Consider the following 16907-nt stretch of genomic DNA (forward strand, 5'->3'; position numbering starts at 1 on the left):
TTTTGGGTGCTCATGCATGAACACAGTAAACCCTGTGCTTTATGCACTGACACACCACCTCATGTCTCTGTTAGAGCCTATGGGCAGTCCCACCCCAGAATAACCCCCTGGGAGGCATCTCCTGGCAGTGCACAAGTACAGGATCCCACTGGGAAGGGCACACTCCAGTCTGGATCCCAGCTTGCTGCTGGATCTCCTCTTGGTGAGGTACATTAGCTCTTTTAGCCAGGCTGCTGGAAGATCCAGGCTTACTTCATTTTCCATCTCGGAGCTCGTTTCGTTCCCTCCTGAGCCAGAAGACAGTGTCCACTCTTCTTGGTTTAAGTGATGGTGGTTTCATGTCCTTGCATGTGCAATGTCTCTGTTATACTGGGAGTTCTCTCTTGCACTACGGGCTAATAAACAACTCTTATCTCGGTGAAAGTTAAACTGTTCCTCTCCCTTCTGTATTGCATCAGACTGTATGTTTGGCATCTATATGTGCCTAGCTCAGCACTTGCTGTGCATTTGAGTGAGATGTGATGGTGATTAATCCCTTAACCACATGCAGAATTTATTTATTAGTTTCTTAAGTTGGATTGTCGTTTTTTTTAAGTTGGGAAGATGTAGTAGACAGGCAGGTATTTTGGACAGCTGGTAGGGACCCAAGTTTTTATTGCTCACACAAATGCATAAGAAATGAAAAATTTAACCAGGTGCTTTGCCATCACGTAAAGGCTGAAGAAAGGCTTTCATACTTGACAGAGACTCTAGCTCTGTCACCTTGGATGCTGTAACATGACTTCAGGCTATAACATGTTTCATTATAAACGTTTTGTGACTGAGAGGGGAGAAATGAAGCCTGGGGCCAAAACTGAGGTGGGGGCTTCCCCAGAGGATGAATTAGCAGGGAGGTAGCTAAGGCAGGCTCTGGTGCTAGTGCAGCTGCTGGTTTGTGACCTGAGAGCAGCTGCCGGGAGGGAGGAGATCAGCCTCTCGCTCTGAAGGGGCTGGTGTGTCACTTTGCCGTGCAGAGCGTGTGTGGTTAATGTGAGCTGCTGCAAACACTGCTGCCGGCTCCAGCCGCGGGTACGGAGCGAGCTGGGAGCATGGGGCAGGTGGCTTGGAAGGCTTTATTTCTATCGCTTTTTGATTACAAAACAGAGAAATACGTCATTGCGAAGAACAAGAAGGTGGGGGTTCTCTATCGAGTGGTGCAGCTCTCCATCCTGGCATACCTGGTGGGGTAAGAATCACCTTGCGTTTCACGTACTGCTGCGGTTGTGTTTGCTTGCTGTGTTGTGATGAAGATGAATGTAGGATACTTGGCGTACAGTGACAGCTTGCTGTGCCTTAGGATTCGAATGCAGCTAGTTATGCTTGTTTATACAGCTGGATTTTATAATGTCTAATAGGTTATATCTGATTTTTCACCTGCTAGGGATTGCTAAATTTAGTTCTACCTTCCAGATTAAGGTCGGGTTAAAAATAGATCAAACGGCGCTATGGCTTTGTACTGCATTATTTACGCCTTTATTTCTGTATTTGGTGGGCATAGTGCCAAACCTCAATACCTGACTCATTAGGAAGGATAGCATTTATGGCCATGGTTGCCCTGGGACAAACCTGGGTTGTCTGCGTGACATGCTCGAGTCTGAAGGGGAGCGAACCCAGCACAAAGCGGCAGATTTCTTTGCTGGAGTGGGCTGCAGCAGCGGGGATTGAGGAGGCTGAGGCAGCACAAATGTCAGCTGCCATGCATTTATTTTGGAGCAGGGTGAGTTGGCATGGAGATGATAGCCAGAGCACTTCTCAGAAAAGGCCCAGTTCTGCAAGAGGCTGGTCACACTGACATGTAATGAGCACAGCAATACTCCTTGCAGCTTGCAGGCTCAGACCTGGAATTATCCAGCCTATGTGCTGTCTGTGTCATTGCTTCCTGAGTTTCTGAGGCTTTTCAGAACGTGATTCATAATTCTTTCCCCTCACTGTCTGTACTGAGTCCCTTCACCTTTCTCACACCTCATGTTTTCACTGATTAAATATAGCAGAGTCATTTTTATGTGCTGGGTTTATTTATAGAAAGAGGTACAGTTCCAGAGCCTGTGTTAGTTAGGATGGCAGAAATGAAGTCTCAGTGGTCTGGCATGTATTAGCTGCTAGAGAAGGAATCCTGTAGATAACATTGCTGAGGACACATCTCCCATCCCAGAGGGATAAGCATGACCGGTGACTGTGTGAGCGTTCAGAGACCAGCTTTTTTCTTCACTAGGCATCTATTGCCTCTGCACACCTTTGGCACTGTCACTGATGGTGCCTGCAGTGACTGTTTTGTGGCTGGGGGCTTACAGCTTATTGCAGACATGGTTAGTGTTAGTCTGATGACTGCTTGATTATGTACCCCTTGTACCTGCTTAGAGGCTGGCTCGGGGATTGTGATCACCTGATCATCAAACACCTCTGGATTGTTTCTTGCAAGCAGCTGCCATTTTTTCCCCAATTCACTGCGGAAAATGTAAGGGTCTGCTTTTGAGCCTTCCTGGGAGAGAAGAAGAGTGTTCTCAGGGAAAACGGGAAAGTAGGAAACTTCACAGTGGTGGGAAATTAGTCAGGTTTATCACCAGTAGCAGGTGAAGGGCAGCATTTATCAGTGCTGCTCAGCCGAGATGGATGCTTTCGCTTTCTGTAGTGCATTTTCCATTTCAGTAGTGCACTCCAGGTCAGCGTGCTGCAAAGGGGAGCTGTGCCAGCAGATGCAGCCTGCATCCCTCTGCCAAAACCTGCCCCGGCACACGTAGCTTCTTCAAGGGTCTGGGTGATTTGTTGTCTTGGCAGGTGACTTGGGCAGTATTGCGGGGAAGCTGGAAGCATTTTGTTTACGCCAGAGAGGTTTTCACCTAGTGATACAAAGCTCTTGCTGCTTCCAGTGGGGAGAAATAAGCAAAGCTTTTCCCTGGACTGCTTAGCGAGGCAGCAGCCCTTCCAGGTGTGCCAGTGAGAAGCCTGAAGCCCAGCTCAGAGGCCAGAGTGCAGTCAGGTTTGTTACCATTGCGCTGGCTTACAAAAGATCCTGTCTCCATCTGAGAGGATTCCCTACAGGTTGCTGGTAGTAATACTCAGGTGACCTGCAGGAGTTGCATCTCCCCAGCCGTGGTCTGTTGCTGGACCAGTAACCTAATGGCAGGCTGCAAAAGTGGGAGTCAGTCGCGTATTTGTGAAGCCAACCACGCTTCACTGCAACTTGCAAAAGCTGATATTATTTTTCATCTTGAGGAAGACAGAGCCCTCCCCTCCCCTCTTCCCACTGAGGCTGCTGAGCATAGCACAGGACAGGGAGGTGGAGGCTTTGGCTTTTCTTACCCTGTGAGCAGTTATTACACCTTTCCCTGCATGGGGGATCTTAGTCCTGACTTTTTCTCCAGTGCTGTAGGTAAGCACAGCTTATGTCAGAGAGTTTAGAATAAACTTGCAGTAGTAGTTGCAGAGAGCTTGGTGTCATTGGCATGCTTTGATTTGCCCTTGAATGGTGTTTGGCCCTGGTGTAAATCTTCTCTGGTTAACTTGTTCCCTCACCCCACTTGCTAATGCTGCCACCTGATGTGTTCTTCACAGGTGGGTGTTTGTTGTCAAGAAAGGCTATCAGGACACAGACACGTCCCTCCAGAGCTCTGTCATCACCAAGCTGAAAGGGGTAGCCTTCACCAACACCTCGGAGCTGGGGGAGAGGCTGTGGGATGTTGCAGACTACGTCATCCCTCCACAGGTTGGCATCACCCCGCTGCTGTTCTCTCTGCTGTTCAGCTAGAAAGACATCCTTCAGCGTGGTCACTGGTGGAAGGGCTGAAGTGACATATCCATATCCAGGTCCTTCCTGTGAATAAGCAGGAGGTGGGCTACAAGAAAGCAATGCTGTGCCTTCTCTTAGGTCCTTTCAGCAAATATCAAAGCAGCCTTGTCTCTCTTGCAAAGGTCTGTGATACTTGGCAAACAGAACCTTGCAAGCAGAAGTCCTGTGGACTTTGGTGGGACTGCTCAGCTGAGCAAAGTATCTGCTTGCCTCTGTTCCTGGGCTGGGGCAGGCATGGACGGGGCAGCTCAGAGCCGGGGGAGATGGAAAGAAAATGTGGTGCAGTTGAGGGTTGCTTGAAATGTGTCCGGCTAAATGTGCCTTGCTGCTTCCCTCACTTGGGTGAGGTGAGATGGCTGATGCTTAAGGGGAGAAGCTGGCAGCAGACGTGGCCCAGCACCAGGCTGGAAGTTGCCGAGCTGTGCTCACCAGGGGCTGTTTGTGCTTCCCCTGCCAGCATCCACCGTGTGTGTGGAAAGGTGCGAGGGGAAAATCGTGCCCCTGTGCTGATGGGGCAGAAAGCTGTAAATTGAACAATTTACTTGTCTGTACAAAGAATAACATTTCACATTCCTCCTGCTGCAGCCCACTCTTAGTCAGACCTGTGGATCTGTGCTCTGTATCTCCACCAATTCCAGTGCAAAGCCTCAGTCCCAGGCTGACGTGTGCTGTGCAGCAGGAAGCCAGGCAGGTGCTTGCGGTGCCTCTTGTTCAAGCTGTGTGGAAGCCCTGGGACACTTAGCAGGTGGCTGGTGTGCGCACCCAGAAATGAAATGGTGATGCTGACCTGTATTTTAACTGGTCAGATGTTTCTCCTGTGACTCCATGGCCCTGTTATTGGCTGTTGGCTTATTGGGAGGCCTTGTAGTGTGCTGTGCTGAGTAAAGATAGCCAGCTCTGCCTCTGCTGCTGTGCTCTGCGACGCAGATGTCTGGGGTATGGCATCATGAAGCCAAATGAGACTGTGTAATAAGGCTACAACATTAAATCCAGCATTACTGCAGTCTGCTCTGGTGTGCATCAGCCTTCAGCAACCATGGTGATGTTAGACCCGGGGCTCACAGCGAAGCTCAGCAACTTCAACTGAGCAAGCTGGGGGTGCAAATGTAGACATCTCACAAGGTTTCCTGCTCCATGTGCTGATTACTGTTTGTCTGCTGAATGTCTCGGCTCAGCCATGAAATGCATTCTGCTTGGGTTTTTAGGAGTATCTGAACACCTGCTACCAGCACATTAAGTGACTTGCTTTGCTAGCTGCTGCGTAATCTGTCTCATTTCACTGTGGAGGAAGAGTCCTGCGTTGTCCTGCTGGGTCTGGGTGGGCTGGTTTGCACGGAGAGACCTGGCTAGCAGAGCAGGAGGCAGTGAGGGCTGGGAGAAACCTTTCTCCTCCCCAGAGCAGTGGGCAGCAATCCTGAGCCCACCAGTGCAGCTGCTGACTGACTGTCCCTCCTGCTGGGGCAGGTGTAGCAATGTCCCGGGGTGCTGGTGGAGCGTGGGATAAATGCACCCCATGCGAAGCACAGCAAGGGAAGGAGAGTGAGCCAGGCGACTGCGAGAGCACTGAGCTCTGTTCTCATGCATGGAAACCGGAGATCTCTGGGTTTTGCCTGCAACAGGCAGGGCTGTGTGTTGGAAGGGGTTTTCTGAGAGACTCCGGAACAAACAGCATGTACTCAGTGTGCTGAAATTCACTCTGAGGGCTGCGAATGCCCTTGGACAGGGTGAACCACTGGCACTTGGGGATTAAGCTTAATATAGAGCAGGGATTCACCTGGTGAATCCTTCACTTGTTGCTTTCTTGGGCTTGTTCTCCAACAGGTTTGCAGAAATGTCTTGTTTCCTGCTGTGGTTCAGAGCAGCCTTGTGGGGTCAGGGCTCCCGAGCTTGCTCCTGGTCATGTGTTTTATCACCAGGTGCCTGCTCACGCACACAGCCGGTGTGACACACGGCGGGGCTGGACACACTGCTGGTTCCTGTTGTGGGTGAGGATTTTTTTGTCCCAGGGCTGCCGTGCCTCACGCCAGGACCGTGGGCTGGCTCTGATGGTTGTGTGTGCCCCCTCGGCACGGTGAGGGTCAGGCTCCCCAGTGCTGGGGGGCTGTCAGGAGACAACCCGTGTTTCTGTACTTGCTGCTTGGTGCTGACCCTCCTCCCTTGCCCACGTGCACACGGTATGGAGCAGAAATGGTAGAAGCACGTGGTTTATTTTGACATTGATTTCATTTCTGAGTGGGGAACCAGCCTCCACCCACAGTGCCATGGTAAGCTGCTTTCTCTCCCTTCTCATTGACTGTAGAACTGCCTTCAGGCTTGTTTTCCCTGTGGTTTCCTTTGGTGGTTGGTTGTTAAGGGGAAACCATTAAGGGCAAAAGTTAACTGTTCTAACTTCTTGGTGAATGCAGGGAAGGGACCAAATGGAATCTATAAATGTGCAAAGAAAGGAAGGCACCAAAATGGGAGTCAGCTGTGCATATTGTGGCTTTGCCTAAATACAGAGGAAACACTACTTTGCTAGAAATAAGGACTTTAGGGATGAAAATGCAGTCAAGTCTCACCTTACATGTCTCAGACAGTCATCCCGACAGCTTGATAAAGGGATCTGTATGCTCTCTATTACAGCTGTGCTAGAAATGCTTTGTTTTGTTTTATCACGTCCACAGTGTCGCCCTAAGTCTGCTCCTGCGCTGTGCCCTGCTGCCTTGCTCCACGAGCTTGGGCTTGTAGCAGCACAGCTGGGGCGGCCAGCCTGACCCTGGCTCAGAACAAACACCCTGGCTCGGCAGTGGGACACCGCCTTTGATCCCTGATCAGGCACCATGTCCTTATGGAAAAGGAGGACAAGTGCTTGCCCAGCAGCCAGCAAGCAGAACCCCTTAAGTCAGAGACCCACCGACCTCGTCCAAACAAGTATCCAGACACAGGGTGCTGTTGTATCTCAGCCTGAAGAGCATCAGGAGGGAGGGAGGCGTTACTGTTCTGCAGAGCTGCAGCCTCCTCCTAACAGGTACTTTAAGAGTAAATCAGGTTTTCTAACTCTTCCTGCCTTACTTTGTTTATTCTAGGGTGAAAATGTCTTCTTTGTCATGACGAATCTGATTGTGACCCCAAACCAGAGGCAAGCCACGTGTCCTGAGGTAGGAAGAACTGAGCCCCTTGGCCCCCAGACCCCTACAAAACTGGGGGTAAGAACTGACAGAGGACACCTGGGGAGCAACGACTACAGGAAGGATGAAAGGCGAACGTTTTTTTTCTGTAGTGTAGTATCGCAGTTGTGAAAATCGGGCCGGTTACTGCAAACCTGGGAGCTTCAGCTGCCTTAATATCCAGAGGCACTGATCACGTAGAGGAGTTTTGCTGGCTTTAGTTGAAGGTGGTGGACATTGCCCAGCTGGGGATAAGACCAGAGCAGTGATTGCTCAGGGTCACAAGAAGCCATGGGAGAACAACTTTGAGGTGACTCAGCCTAGTTACGGGTAGAGGGGACTTTCTGAGAGTTTTCCATCCTGGGAAGAGCTGAACATTCAGGCTTTCGCTACCTTCAGGACATGGGAGGGTGCTTAGTACCTTCCAGAACGTGCCTGATGGACCAGAGGCACAAGTTCTTTCTGTGTTGTGTTGAATTGTCCTCTGTGGTTCAGGATGGGATGGAGCCTGGGGGAGGACGCTGGCTATCCAGGCAGTGTTGTCTCCATGCAGCAGAAATTAATTTTCCATATAGCCGGGCGGCGAGCGCAGCGTGCTGGTTCAGGACACGGCTGTCCTCTAGTGGCTGCGTTAGCCGGCCGTGCAGCCGAGAGGGGGGTAACCTGGGGCTCGGAGAGCTTGCAGCTGAACTCAAAGGTGGGGTTATCTCTTCAGGTGAAGTACTGTGGACTCCTGCCTGTTTTCGGTGAGTGCTCCGTGGTGTCAGGGTTTTTCCCCAGCCCGTCCCTCTCCAGACTGAACAGAGCCCAAAAGCAGGGCGCTGTAGCTGAGCCATGGTGTCGCTGGTGGTGTGATACCGCTGAGCTATTTGCACAACCTACGGTTACCACTTCAGCTGCACGTTTAAACTATTCACCATCCTACAGAGAGCTCACCCCACATCAGCAACTCTTTCTTACCCCTCTGAGTCCCGTGTCCTGTCACCGGTCTCACTTCTGCCCTCTTTCACTTCACAGAGCATCAGCATCCCCAGCGCCCTGTGCTACAAGGACGAGGACTGCCTGGCAGGGGAAGCAGTGGTGGCTGGCAATGGTAAGAGAAGGGTCCCTCCTCCTGCACTGTGGTAGAGTCATGTTGCTTCAGAGGCATCAGCCTGGTTACGGCTCCAGATATCTCTGATCACAGAGAGCGGCAAGGACTTTCTTTTCTTTACTGTCTTTTATTAAGATGATTGCCTTGCTTACAGCTCTGTGGTGGCTGGGCCAGAGCACCCCGGGCTGCTCGGAGAAGCAACAAGAGATTGGTTGTTCCAGCTGAGAGGCCCTTGCACAGCAGGGAGGAGGGCTTAGGGTAGCAGTGAAAAGCATCTGATTTTCACGTGCCCTGTAGGCAAGGAGAGGAGGTGGCTGCTCTGTGTGACCTTTTTGGTGATGTCTGTGCTGCAGGGGTTAAAACTGGCCGTTGTGTGAAAGACAGGGACAGCATCAGAGGGACTTGTGAGATACTGGCCTGGTGCCCAGTGGAGAAAAGGTCCAAACCCAAGTACGTGGCCATCCTATGCTATTTCCAAGCTTGGGTTGCTTGGCTTGCATGTTACTCAAGACGGTTCCTGGGTTCCTTCTGCTTGGACGCTTGCTTGAATGCTGGCTGTTCAAGTGCAGGAGGGAGCTCGGCATGGCCCCCTGGCAGGACAGGCCCCCTGCTCCCCCCTGCTTCGCTCACTGGCTGTCCCAGGGCTGTTTCCAGCGCTCAGGGCTGTCCCTCATCCTGCACGCTCCCCGCCAACTCCTTGCTGGCAGTGTGGGGAAAGCGGCGTGGCTGGCCTAGTGCCCCGGGGTGAAACCGAGCTGTTTCTAAAATGGCAATTCAAGCTCTAGCACGTGGGCAGGGCACAAATGTAAAACAGATAACAAACCCTTCTTTTCCAGGAAACCGCTTCTCGCCAGTGCAGAAAACTTCACTGTTTACATCAAGAACTCAATCCACTTCCCCAAGTTTAAGTTCTCCAAGTAAGTGCAGGTGCTTGGAGATCCCTCTGTCCTCTGCATCACAGCACCAGTAACCTCAGTTTGCTCCACTGTGCTTCTGCCTGAGGGCTGGGGTGGGCAGATGGTGTTCGCTCTTGTGCAGCAGCAAGGAGGTAATGAGGGCTTGGAGCTCCTCAGAGAGCAACTGGGATAAGCCTGTCCTTCACCAGATTTGGTCTGCGATGGCTCCTACAGCATGGGATGCGCCAGAGCTCCTAGGGCAGATGCATCTGTCCGCCAGCCAGTGCATAGTCAGGTTCCTGAGCTGCTTCTGCTCCCAGATATTCCTCCTCTTTTCTAAAAATGAAGGTGCCTGGACAAGGCTGGGAAAATGCAAGTTAAAAAATATTTGTTTGCATTTGCTGCTACATACGAACAAAACAAATATGTGTAGAAAGGAGTGTGGTTTTGCTATTCTCCCAGGCTCAGCTAGACATTTCTAGCATCTTTATTTTTTTTTCCTTGAGAAAACCAGGTGGCCCTGGAGCCCTCTGGCAACCTGCTCCTTGTGAGTCCTTTCTTGAGCCCAGATTCAGCTGGCCTAGTCCCTGTCTGGCCTGGAGGTTGTTTTTGTGTGGGCAGACTGCTTTCCCTGGGCCAGCAGTAGAGAGGCTCACAGGGCGACAAGGCTGGTGACAAGGTACCATTTCTGTTGTGCACGAGGGGTGTTGGAGGAGTCTCCTGTCTCTGCAGTCTGGGAGGCGTAGGCTGTGCAGGCAAGCAAAGAGGGAGACAAGGTGGATTTCCCTCTTCCCTACATGCAGGATGAACGTGCTGGCCACCAACAATGAGTCCTACCTGAAGAGCTGCTACTACAGCAAGGAGCATCCCTACTGCCCCATCTTCACCCTGGGGAACATCGTGCAGTGGGCTGAGAGCGACTTCCAGGAAATGGCCTTGGAGGTAGGAGTGCCCCTCGGGCTCAGGTGTGTTCCCAGCCAGCCGTACCGCTCGCTGGGTGGCTATGAGGAGAGCCACTGGTGACCGCCTGAGGAACTCTGCAGTGGAGAGATGCTGGTGCTTAAAGTCAAGCCGGTCCCATTTATCCTGTCCCCAGGGCACGGGAGACAGGGGGATGTGGGTCCTCTGGAAGAGATGCTCAGGTCAGTTGTCTGTTATTCCCAAACCGCTGCCCTGCCAGCAGGGTTTTTTTTGTTTAATTTCAATGTTAGTACACCATCGATTTAAACCCAGGATTCTGGAAGGCCAGTGGGGCTCCTCTGCTCAGAGCACACCCCAGGAGGCTTCCCTGGACAGACACGTTTCTGCGTGGAGTCCTGGGGCTCAGTGCCAGGCAGGCTGCGACCTGGTGTGCAGAGCACAGTGGGGAAGATGGAGCCAGCCTGAGGCATCCCGAGAAGCGCAGGGCGAGAAGAGGGCAGGCTTTGTGCTGGCTTCTGCGCTTGTGAACTTCATCCCCGCATAAAAGAGCATCATCTCCACTGAAGTAGGTTACAGCCACCTAAATTAACGAAATCAGTGCCCTGGGATGAGAAACCTCCTCCTAGGATACCAGCATAGGGAAAGCTAGGGTTGTGGGTAGAGTAATGTGATTAATATCCTAAGCATGAATTTAGCCCATCCAGAAGTGTGTGTGCTCGTGTCTGTGACCAGAAGTGCAGCTGTTCGCATCCCTGGGGAAAACTTGCCCAAGGATCTGACAGATCTGAAGACGCATTAATTGAATTAAGTTTAAAAAACTCACACTGTCTCTCTCTTTCGTTAAGGGTGGTGTGATAGGAATTCAGATTGAATGGAACTGTGATCTTGATAAAGCCCCTTCTGAATGTAATCCTCACTATTCTTTTAGCCGGCTGGATAACAAGTTTGCAGAAAAGTCCATCTCTTCTGGGTACAACTTCAGGTAGGTGAAGAGGAGAACCCAGTGCAGTGCTGCAGCTGGGCTGGTTTGGCTCGCGGGCACTGGAGGTTGGCAGCGAAGTCGTACGGGACTGTGCCAGGCACGGCCCCAGCCAGGTGCACTGCTTGGAGAGGAGGGGAGGGTGGAAGTCACGCTCGTGGCAAGCTAAAGCTGATTTTGATAGGGGAATGGATCTGTGTGACGAGATAGGTGACTTCAGATGGGTTCTTGTGTGTAGGGGGCAGATGATGGAGTTAAAATCAGCATTGTTGTATTCCAGGTTCGCCAAATATTACCGGGATGCTGAGGGGGTTGACTACCGGACGCTCATTAAAGCATATGGAATCCGCTTTGATGTGATGGTGAATGGCAAGGTGAGGACCCAGGCCAGAATACTTTGGAGCCTGCAGAAAAAAAAGGGGGCAGGGGGCATTTCTCAGTGAGAAGGCAGCTCTGGGATGAGAACAGCCTCCCTGGCTTGGCGTAGGAAAGGGCTCTTGCCATTCATCCATGTGGAGCTAGCTGTGTAAGAAAGATGACCTGGAGTGCATGTAAGTCAGCATCTCTTCTACCTAAAAGCAGGCTTGTGTGAAGTCTGACAGAAGTAACTATGCCCCAGAGACTTGTTTTCCGTGCACATGCACTGCAGAAAAAAGAAGCCTAAGCCAGGGGTGGTGCAAGCCCAGGAACGCAGCCATGGACAGTTGGATCGCAGACACAGACCTCTGGCCTCCCAGACTGTCCACTGCAAACCTTCTGGGGCTGCGCCTGCCTGTTGCTAACAAAACATGGTCACGGGCACGAGCAGCTTCCCTGTCGTACCACACAGTACCGAGCACGTTTCTTGACTGCTTCTTTCACAGAGTACCTCACGACTTTTTTTCTTTTAGGCAGGGAAATTTAACATCATTCCCACCATTATCAATGTTGGTTCGGGGCTTGCTCTCATGGGAGCGGTAAGTGAATGTGTTTTCTTAAAGTAACAGGCTGGGACCCCCATCCCTCATTTAGCTGATGTGAGGATAAAGCAGGACAGCTAGTTTGTATCTTCTCCAGCAGAGTTTTTGCTGCTCTGGGCAGTCAGGTGTCTATGTCCTGGCTTAAAGGCCGTTGTTAATGTACCTTAGTACATCAGTACTAAGGGGTAGTCAAAATACCCCTGAGATTACATGGAATGTGAAGGAAAATACAGCTCCTACAAGTTATTCTTCTTTAATTAATGCTGATTGCTAATTAGACCGGAACACTTCCTCTTCTCCTCTGAAGATAAAAACACAAGTTGTTTCTCTTTGCAGGGAGCTTTCTTTTGTGACCTGGTGCTGCTGTATCTGATTAAAAAGAGTAACTTTTATCGAGGGAAGAAGTATGAGGAAGTAAAGTAAGTGGGCTTGGCTTTTGCATTTAAATATAATGGTTTTATTGTTATGACTAACAGAAGCAGAAGGAGATATGGGAACACAGTAAACACTGATGGCAAACAAAGGCCAATTCCAGGAAATTATATTCCTCCAAGTGAGTTTACAAGCTCCTCCCTCCCTCTGCAATCCCTTGCTGCAGTTAGGAAGCTGCTGTGTCATGGTTGCACTGTAAATGGCCTTGCCCTGTCGGTCTGTAATGGCTGGGGGTGGAACTGGGGCAGCTCCAAGGGCTCCAGAGCCTCGTGGAACTGAGACCTGGGGCTTCAGCTGTCCGGAGGGTGACAGCCTTTGTGGTGGGGTGGGCAGGCCTGGCTGGGAACCTCTTGCCCATGTTGCTTCCTGAAACAAAAATAGGCTGCTCGCCTTGCCCATCACCTTTGCTTGTTTCCTCAGGTCCAGTTCCAGGAAACCGTTATCTAGCCCTACGCTGAACGGGAATCAGAGCCCCGACCAGCTCGGTGGGCTCTAGGCACAGTGATGGGTCTGCCAGCTGGACGTGTGTCCCAGGAAAACCATGCAGGTGTGAAATCACACCAGCACTGGGAGGTGGAGATACCCCAGATCAGGTCCGCTGTCTATTATCGGGATACCCAGGGGAAAAAAAGTCCTTTAAAGACCGCCCTTCTTTCCCTGAGATACTCTCTGGTATCCTGAGCTTGCAACAGTGTGTCGTCACTATGGATTTATAAAAGGATTTTATAAAAGGAAAAAGAAGGCACCAAATGAATGTTTTTGTATCTACTGGTAGATGTATGTGTACCTACGTTGGTAGCCAGCGTTATCCTGTGGCTGCGCTTTGCTTCCACATGCAGAAGAGCCGTGATGTGAAACATCACTGGCACTCCAAGAAGTGCCGAGGCTGATGTTCAACCTGTCTCCTGCTCCCCTGGCTTGTGGCCACCGCTTCCAGCTCTCGCTTGTGTTACGTGCAGCTTTAGATGTAAAGCAGCAGGACTGCTCTTGTCGGCAAGCGCAACGAAAGGCAGCAGTTAGCGGCTCTCAGAGCCAGGAGGGGAAGGGGCTCGTTGTCCTTCAGCACCCGTGCCAGCCGGGCCTGTGTCAGTGGGGGCCATTACTCTTACTGCGGGGGTTGCGCAACGATAGCGCTAGAAGCGGTGCTCCTCTGGGCAAAGCCTTTGCAACAGCTGCAACAAGGTGCTCAGCTCATCTCAGGAACAGAATGTCCTGCTGCAGCTCTGAACGGAGCGTCAGTTCAGCCACTGGGTCCCAGCTACCTCACCCACTACCCACCGGCTCTGGCTGTAGCTGGCCCAGGGAACCGACACTTGAGCCCAGCACAGGTAACAGCCGGCAGGAGGATTTCTGAAGCGAGGCAGGGAGATGGTTCTGTGGCTGACCGTGGAGGGAAAAGGGTGTTAACGCACTGAAAAGCAACATGGTACTGGCAGTATCTGCACAAGGACAGTCTCATGTTCTCCCTCCTCCTTTGTTCAGTGGCTGGTTTCATTTGCTGGGGACTGTCCTTCCTGCGTAACTTACCCATTGCTTGTGGTGGGGAGAAATCTGGGCGGCACACTTCATCCTTCTGCTGTTTCTTGTAGCACCCTGAACAGTACTGCAGAGGCTGGGAAGGGGACCTCTGTCAGGTGAAACGGATTTTTCCAGGTTCTGCCAAATACACCAACAGGAGGAAAAGTTTAGAAGACAGATGTATGCTACTTCAGCACTCCGGTAACTTCCAAGAAATGAGGGCTGCTTTGTTTCTCAGTAGAGAAGCAAGATCACTGCAGCCCACTTCGTGAATTTCTGCTCATGTGGGGATGTAACTAATCTCAGGAGAGAAGAGTGCTTACAGAACGTCATCGTTGCAAGTTCGCATTTGCCCGAGCTGACAGGAACCATCTCACCAGCTCCTGAAGACAGCAGGTGAATAAATACCCCTGCTTCATTGAAAGCTTCGACACCGTGGCTTGGTACAAACCGAGCAGTATTCTGTAGATGCTGCCACACTGTCATGGATCAGAAGTTGTCATGCTAAAGGTTGTTCCTGTGCACGCTTTGAATATGCGGATTTAAAGGACTCCTGCTGCAGCGCCCTTGCCTAGTGCTTGGGCAGCCATAGAGGGTGGTGCTGCAGGGAGCTGCTGTCACCAAGTGTTGCGCACAAACAGGACAGCGAGCTGCACTCACCTGTGCTCTAACTGCTGCAGGGTGGTTACTCTGAGGTACGGGTTGACTCTCAATTAAAATTCACCCTTGTTAGCAGTGGCAAACTTCGAATCCAGCCATTGAGAGCAACCCCCACCCAGTCTCATCCACTCCTGCTGCTTCTGTTCAGATGCAAGTGAGTTACCGAGTCAAACATTTAGACAGAAAATAGAACTAAACAGTGGACTTAAAATAATTTGAGGATAAGCTGTGTACCTCTGCTACAATCACATCCCATGCTGCCTCTCTTCATGCCACATGCCTCTCCTCTAGGCAAACATGAGTCAAGATGCACATAACTGCACTAGTCAGGCCTGGCAGAATTATCGTGCCGCTGCAACAGCACAGGCTTTTGACTGTCAGAGCTTAATTCTGTTTGAATAATTTCTAGATAGTGAACCCCACATGTGACATCAGGCCAAGCCACAGCTCATGGAGCCCAAGTAGCTCATCGTAACGTGTAAAGCTGACCGTGCTCTACTGAAACCAGTGTTTCAACTTAACAAAGCACCATCCTCTTGGTAGACGACCAAAGCTGTTTCCTGAATTTAAGTCTTCAGGCCCTCAAAATCCCCTAGAATATTTCCCCTCCTTATTCCACCTGTTTAACACAATTCCTACAACTGCTGCTGCTAATAAAACGTAACCAGATTCCTTTTTCTTTAGGTTTGATTTCCCCCCCCGCCTCCTTGTGTACAGCAATAAAATTTGTCGCTTTAGGGCAATGTTCGCCATGGCATTTCTGTTTAGCGTGGGTTTTAGGTTGCAGATATCACCTCTTTGTGAAAACATACTTGTGCTAAGCAAGTCAACCGAACACTAGGTTTGCAAAGCCGATCTATAGCAAAGCTGTTACCTGTACGGCAGGTAGTTGAATTTGCCCTTCTGTTCCTGCCAGAGGCATATGGAACCACAGCAAAGTACTGTTCAATCACAGAAAATGCCAGCAGGCTGAGTGTGTTCAGTGCAGACCAAGCTGGCAGGGAATAACACGCTGCACTTACCCGACTGTCTACATTTCACGGGACACAACTGTACTAAAAAGGAGCAAAGCGTCTGACTTGCGAGAGCATTGCTTAACGACCACTGTGTACGCCAGCGAGGAGCATCCATGACAGCGTAACTTGCTGACAGCGTGTATGTAACAACTGCGGAAGATGTTTGCAACTCAAATACATTTCTGTACCGAATCTTTACATACAGTTAATTACATGTTACTGCGCAGTATTTCCCTGTGTCAGTGAATTCTTTTTCAGAGTGCTGCATTACACACTGCTTTTACTGGCATTTGCGTGTAGGGACAGGCAGCAAATCTCGAGGGGATTAACTGGTGTGTCTTACCCAAAATGCAAAGGATACAAGGGGCCACGTTAACCAAACCCCATGGCTGTGCCGTTAGGGATGGAAGTTATTCCTTACCCACCAAACAAATATTCATGGGAGGCATCCAAGTGGTGCTTCACATTCAATTTAATTAGAACAGTACTACCGATTCATTTGTACTTGGACATAATTTACTGACAGTATTAACAATACAAGCGATGAACAACAGTGTAAAAGGTGAGCTGGCCTAGCTGTGTAGGTAACTTGGCAACAGTCCTCCTGCTTCGTTAAAAACCGCTGCAGCTAACGTGGCTCCTGGTTAGTTTAGTAGACGTGAACCATGCCGTACAGGAAAGTCCAGAACAGGACGTAGGTGAAGAGCCCCCCTATAAGCCCCCCCGTGAAAAGCGGCCGTCGGGATTTAAAGTACTTGTTCCACCGCCGGCCGGCTTTCAGCACCAGGAGCACGGAGAGGAGGACGGATGCCAGGAAGTAGAAGATGAAGCCGTGCAGGCCCGTCAGGCCGAGGATCCCCGCCGTGGCGCCCGACAGGGCCGAGACCGACGTCCTGCAGTAGTCCAGGATGGCGGCGTTCCCCCGCACCGCCGCCTCGCTGATGAACTGCGGCCCCTCGCGCTTGGCCACCACGGCGGCCATGGCTGCCGGCCGGGCTGCGGCGCCGCCTCGCTGCCGGCCGGGCTGGGGGGAAGGAAACACGGGCTGCGCGGGTGGGGGGCGGGCTGGCCGGGCGCTGCCCCGCGCCCAGGCGCTGCCACCTCCGGGGAGCTGGGCCCGCCGCCCCCGCCCGCCGCCCCCGCCCGCCGCCTCAGCCACGCCGGGAGCCCCCCGGCCGCGCCCGCCCGCCCGCCCCCCCCGGCCTGGGCCCGTACCTACCTCTCATCCACGGCGGCGCGCCGCTCCGCCGGGCGCTCCCGTCACGCCTCGCACCCTGCCAAGGGACACCGCGCACCGCCCGTCACCGCGGGCCGCCGCAGGAGCCGGGACCGCCGCTCCGCCCCGCCGGGCCCAACCTACCGCCGCCGCCGCCGCCGCCTCGCGCCTCCCCACCGGAAGCTCCTGTCAGGCATCTTGGCGCGGGGGCCGCCGGGAAAGCGGCCTGGCTTCCGGCGCTCGCG

General features: G+C 51.9%; 2 protein-coding genes across 8 annotated transcripts; one reads left to right on the top strand and one right to left on the bottom strand.

Moving 5' to 3' along the window:
* The first annotated feature begins 503 nt into the window (after positions 1-503).
* Positions 504-15675, top strand: P2RX5 (purinergic receptor P2X 5). Of its 7 annotated transcripts, none has more exons than XM_027791076.2 (13): positions 504-1225; positions 3592-3742; positions 5743-5811; positions 6892-7011; positions 7990-8065; positions 8419-8515; positions 8902-8982; positions 9765-9903; positions 10728-10864; positions 11142-11235; positions 11752-11817; positions 12157-12239; positions 12673-15675. In XM_027791076.2, exons 1-13 carry the CDS (start codon positions 1089-1091, stop codon positions 12746-12748), a joined length of 1326 nt encoding a protein of 441 aa, XP_027646877.2. In that variant the 5' UTR covers positions 504-1088; the 3' UTR covers positions 12749-15675. The 7 variants fall into 7 exon arrangements, with proteins under 7 accessions (XP_027646877.2, XP_027646878.2, XP_013157119.2 ...); XM_027791077.2 differs by having other exon boundaries at positions 508-1225; positions 6892-6963; XM_013301665.3 differs by lacking the exon at positions 5743-5811 and having other exon boundaries at positions 510-1225.
* Positions 15676-15900: 225 nt separating this feature from the next.
* On the bottom strand, positions 15901-16826 carry EMC6 (ER membrane protein complex subunit 6). The gene is made up of 2 exons (XM_055795179.1): positions 16666-16826; positions 15901-16470 (listed from the first exon to the last, which is right to left on the bottom strand). Exon 2 carries the CDS (start codon positions 16426-16428, stop codon positions 16096-16098), a length of 333 nt encoding a protein of 110 aa, XP_055651154.1. The 5' UTR covers positions 16429-16470; positions 16666-16826; the 3' UTR covers positions 15901-16095.
* Between the last annotated feature and the right edge of the window lie 81 nt (positions 16827-16907).

The sequence above is a fragment of the Falco peregrinus genome, chromosome 2, assembly GCF_023634155.1.
Source record: "Falco peregrinus isolate bFalPer1 chromosome 2, bFalPer1.pri, whole genome shotgun sequence".
Lineage (NCBI taxonomy): Eukaryota > Metazoa > Chordata > Aves > Falconiformes > Falconidae > Falco > Falco peregrinus.